The sequence below is a fragment of the Dreissena polymorpha genome, chromosome 6 (genome assembly GCF_020536995.1).
Source record: "Dreissena polymorpha isolate Duluth1 chromosome 6, UMN_Dpol_1.0, whole genome shotgun sequence".
Lineage (NCBI taxonomy): Eukaryota > Metazoa > Mollusca > Bivalvia > Myida > Dreissenidae > Dreissena > Dreissena polymorpha.
Window position 1 is genome coordinate 108,010,822 of NC_068360.1, and position 5,268 is coordinate 108,016,089.

At 37.4% G+C, this 5,268-nt stretch overlaps 1 protein-coding gene across 2 annotated transcripts in view; it reads right to left on the reverse strand.

Moving 5' to 3' along the window:
* Positions 1-2,216: 2,216 nt before the first annotated feature.
* The window catches only part of LOC127836544 (GRB10-interacting GYF protein 2-like), a 13,547-nt gene continuing 10,495 nt past the window's right edge, over positions 2,217-5,268 (reverse strand). For both annotated transcript variants that reach the window (XM_052363199.1, XM_052363198.1), the window contains 2 exons: positions 5,132-5,212; positions 2,217-3,940 (listed from right to left, as the gene is read on the reverse strand). In XM_052363199.1, coding sequence (XP_052219159.1) covers positions 3,821-3,940; positions 5,132-5,212 — 201 coding nt within the window. In that variant the 3' untranslated portion in view covers positions 2,217-3,820. The remainder of the gene's footprint in view (positions 3,941-5,131; positions 5,213-5,268) is intronic.

Genomic DNA, 5,268 nt, shown 5'->3' on the forward strand with positions numbered 1-5,268 from the left:
ATGCAAACACCTAACGCTACATCACGAAGAACCATCGCATAAGATTTGCCTTGGAGAAACTGAAAGACTCGGCAATAGCAGAGGCATGCCAAGCACAGATAGGCGGTGCAGTTTGCAGCCTTAGACAATCACATCGACTCCTTCCCCAACACCATCAATGACGTCCTGCTGGCATCGGCCTAAGAAGTTCTTGTTAAAGGGAGAAGGAAGAACAAGCCATAGGTGACCGCGGAGATATATGGACCTCTGCGATAAGATAAGAGAGCTGAGGCATAAGAATTACACAAGCCAGGAGTCTAGGACAAAAATACCGGAGGGCAGACAGGGAAGTCAGGAAGAACATTGACAAAAAGATGACCACAGGCAGCGGTAAGAATGCTTACATCACCCTTAAAACCCTCACAAAGACCAGTCAGCACCATGCCAGTGTTATAGCAGACGCCGAATAGAACCTCCTCACCGAGGTTGCCGCATTCCTAAACAGGTGGAGTGAATACTAAAGCGACCTTTACAACTACCCTATTCAAACAGACCTCAGTCTCCTTTCGAATGATCCCAGACCACGAAAGTTCGTTCATACTTAAGGCAGATGTTGAGGTGGCTATGCGCAGTCTGAAGGCAGGAAAATCCCCGAATCTGGACAACAATCCTTCTGAACTGATTTTAATCGAGGAGAGGCAACGACTGCAGCAAGAACGACACTATACCATTAGATCTGAGCGGAGAAGAAGTTACCCAAAGGAGTGGACCCAGCCTCTGGTTATTCCCCTACCTTAAAATGTCAACTTCAAGCTGTGGGAGAAATACCGACCCTTAAGCCACATCAGCCAAATCAGAAAAGTAATGCTCATCATCATCCTAGACCAATTGAGAAGTAAGACCGCTGAACTGCTGGTTGAATAGCAGGCAAGACTCAGCGCTTGGTGGAGCAGAGTGAAACAATGCGTTATCGTTGAGAAACACCTGCGACACCAATGAGAGCTTTTCCACAACTTCATTGACTTCAAGAAAGCTTTCGATCGCGTGTTGCACGATGGCTTTTGGCAGGTTCTGAGAAGGTTCAACATTAACGATGGGCTGGTGCGAGTTATCCAAGAACTCTTCGGAAACGCCAACAGCGCAGTACAATTGTAGAAGTGTACTTCTAAATAGACAGATGGGTGACTTCTTCAGGATATCAGAGGGTGTCCGTCCGGGTGTCTTCTCTCCGTCCTGTTTAATGTTTCCCTTGCGAAAACAATGCAGGTGACTCTCCAAGACAACCACGCCTCCATTTTGAGATTCGCGAATGACATTGACCTCACGAGTGAACTCCAAGGCCTCACCAACAAGCTTTAAGAAAGAGCGGGAGCATACGACATGGAGGTCAGCACGGAGAAGTCTTAGCGCAGACATCACCATGAACGGCGAGATACTGGAAGAATTGACCATCTTTAAATTCTTAGGACCATCCCTATCCAAGGATCGTACCAGCACCGCTGAGGTCCTTTATAAGAATCGCCATAGCAACTGCATCTACGGCTAGACTGAACAGATAATGGACCAGCTGCTTTACCATGTACAGTCTTTAAATGTGCCTCGTAGTATCCATCCTTCTGTTCGGTTCCGAGACCTGGACGCTTCATGCGGACAGTGAACGCATGATACAGGCCTTTGAACACAATAGTCTACGAGGACTTCTCCACATCGCCTACATGGAGCACAAGACCAACGAGTACGTCCGATACATGACAGCAGCACTTGCTGTCCACAAGAACCCCTCCTAGGGACCGCAAGACGACGAAATCTGGCTTGGTTTTGACACCAGTCACCAGGCACGACTCACTGTACAAGAGAACTCTAGAGGGAGGTCGCCGTCGAAGCCGTCAAAAGATAAGCTGGAATGAAAATGTGAACAAGTAGAAGTCCCTCCCCATGGATGAGCTACTCATAGCCTGGCAGCGCACAAATGACCTTAATGGCGCAGGATCTGTGTGTGTTCGATTCTTATTTTCCCCCAATGGACAGAGTAATAAAGGGTATACAACGGCAAACAATACCTGTCTCGAAATGGACCTCGCCATCTTGTTTGCCACGTGAATGTAACAAACGACTTCGACACTAAAAATGGTAGTCATATATGAATTGAAGAACAGTTTAAAATTAATACGGATAATAAAAGTTATTCATGACCATAAAACATTCCTATACTTAAATATACAAACAAAAGCACACAGTGTAATACATGCAGTTTATACAAAATGTAGGCTATAACAAGAAATAGCAAGACAGTAAACAACTTTTGTTACTGCAAGAGGTATACATCAAAACGAAAAAACAGTTAATGTGATGCATTATGAAGGCGTAAAATTTTTCTTTCTGCCTAATTGCGCTCAGTGCAAAATGTACCATTAGAACAGTATAAAGTTCATACATATGTCATTTTGTCGACCTATATAGATACCAGAAAATACTGATTCATTCATAAGTTATTTTTCTATGTTTAATTTAAACTCTGAAATCCCAAAATGCCAAAAACTGGAACAAAAACATTGCAAATGATTCCATACAATGGAAAAAAAGTCTACGGACAAGTGTTTAAAAAACACATATATTGAATGGTCGCAAACTAGGATTTTCTACAGAATTAAGGGAACAAACTCACTCCTTAAAAATGGGCTTTTCCGATATTTAAACATGCACTTGCAAAATATGAGAATAATCTCATTCCATTTTATTTTGTGATTGTAAGGCAGTAGAAACACACATTGAAGATATCTCTGATAGCTTAAAAATGCAAATATATAAATAGTAATACACTGACAAATCTTATATTTTGGTGACAAAAATAATACGGTAAATGACAGTTGCTTTGTTCTTTACATAGCAATTAAAAAGGACATTTTTGAATGCAAAAGGAAATTATTTATCCCACATATTCATGGATTTATGTCTGGTCTAAGATTTGCTTTTAATATTTATGCAATCACAACAAGTGAATCAAATATAGGAATGTTTTTAAAAGTGATAAGACAAATATGTTATTAATATTTGTATTAATAAAAATAGGTGCTGATAATCTTACAACTCTCATTATATATGAAACTTGCAAATTTTGTTTTTACTTACTTTTTTGTTGTGTAGTTTGCATATTAGGTTCAAAACTAGAATTAATTGTTTTGTAAATAAAACACACTAATTGTGTAAAATCAAGTGTGTACAGTATGCCCATTATTAGGCAACTAGTGAATGTAACATAATATGGCTTTATGCTGTTTTGAACACTCTAGTTATAGTATTAGTGTTGTTGTAAAACTGAAACATTTTGTGTTGAAAATCACTTAATATGTATGTGTTAAACATGAATACGTTTTAAGTAAAGTAAAAACACATTTAAAAATATATAAGGAATTATATAGTAAGTCAGTTTGTGTTTTGATAGTTATAACACAGTTTAAGCACAGGCCATATGGTAAAATAAGTCTATGCATGTAAATGTCTTTGTTTTGTTAATTGATTGTATTTACACATACTTCGAAATGAAAAAAATCTATGAAACAGAAAATAAAATCCGAATAAATGAAGCTCGATATTCTGAAACTTAGCGTAGGTGAATTGATATTGTGTTTATGTTTTACCAAATCATCTGAACAGTTTGTTTTGTCCACACTACACTACACTCGAGTGTGTCTGCCATAGATTATGGCGAGGATCTGCCCTGTAGCACTGAACAACTCCTTTTGCAATCACATGCCCATTAGTAATCATCAGCGCGGGCCACACTACGAACTCAACTGTATTCCCTTCCGCAGATAATTTGTCATATACATTTTCGTTGACATCAGTGCCAGGCAGGGCGTTTTTCATGATTACAATACGTGGTTCGTGCAGACTCATCAGACAGCCAATACGTGCACACTCGTCTACAAAAGGCTGAATCTGCCCTTATCTTATGCCACATCTGAAATTAAGAAGCAAATTATTTTAATCTTGAATATGGATGTTTAATATTTCTTTTATTGTTCTGCAAAATAACCATTCGTAATCAGCAACTTATTCAATGAGAGTTATTCAACGAACTTCCTGTTCTACGACAACTCAAATACACATTACTGAATTTGCTTAGATTAAACTAAATCTTTTCTATTTTTATGGTTTTAATCAACATATTTAATTACAAAGTCAAGTTACTTTTCACACATAAAAGCATGCACAGAATATATGTATATATACTATCATGAGTTTTATTTAAGTTACCGTAAGCCAGTATAATACGATAAATGAAACTCGAACAAAACACTAGCTAAATGAGCTGGAGTCACAGCCTTAAAATGATAAGTGCAAAGCATTAAGGGCTTAACCCGTTTTAATGACTAGCCTAACTTTACGCTCAGCATTAATCAGAAATAATCACAATCAGTACACGTGTGGTCATGAACATAAGAAATAAACCGTGATAATATGTGTGCAAAATGTAACAAGGCATGTATTGGTTATATGTGTCTTTAGTAAAAAAAGGGTTTTCTATGTATTGGAATAATGAAACTATATACATATTATAAAGAAATAAATTCATATTTATATCCTCTTTTTTAATTCAGACAAGTGTTCCATCGCCTATTTGAACGGTCGAGGCCAAGTATAAAAAATGTATGAAAAATTCATTCACATAACAACAAATAGGCTAAAATTATTTTCAGTATTTCAAATAAGCAATCAATTTATGTTATGTCATTTGACTATTATTTCGATATAAATTATCTGTACAATATATTCTTTGTTTGAAAGAGTTATATATTTCATGTATGTGTGTATTTCCGAAAACTACAGGTGTTTTCTTATGGTTGTTTACAAGATAGATCAGTATGCTATTAATAAATATTTGTAATTGTTTCGTTTAAAGGTTTCTTTTCCAGGTTTAAGCTACTTCAATCCAGTAACGACCCATTTCCCCGTTCGAGGGCGGTGACCCAAATTGTATTCATGTTTGTGTGTGTGTGTCTGCATTTTGTGTCGTATCTAGTACATTTATTTTGTGTCATTGCGTCCCAATGTTATGCAATCGGTTCCTTGCAATAAATACAGACCAACATTAATATAAATTATCTTTCCTGCACCTGAAGTTTCACTTTATTCGTAAATTTAATTTTACCTGTAATACCCTATCAACAACAAATTGCACCGTAGCCCATCTCAAACGTCGGATGGCATCTTTATGGTCTGGATAAAGTTCCTATGATAAACATACAAATCACCTATAATTGTTGTTGATTAACACCTTATTGTTCA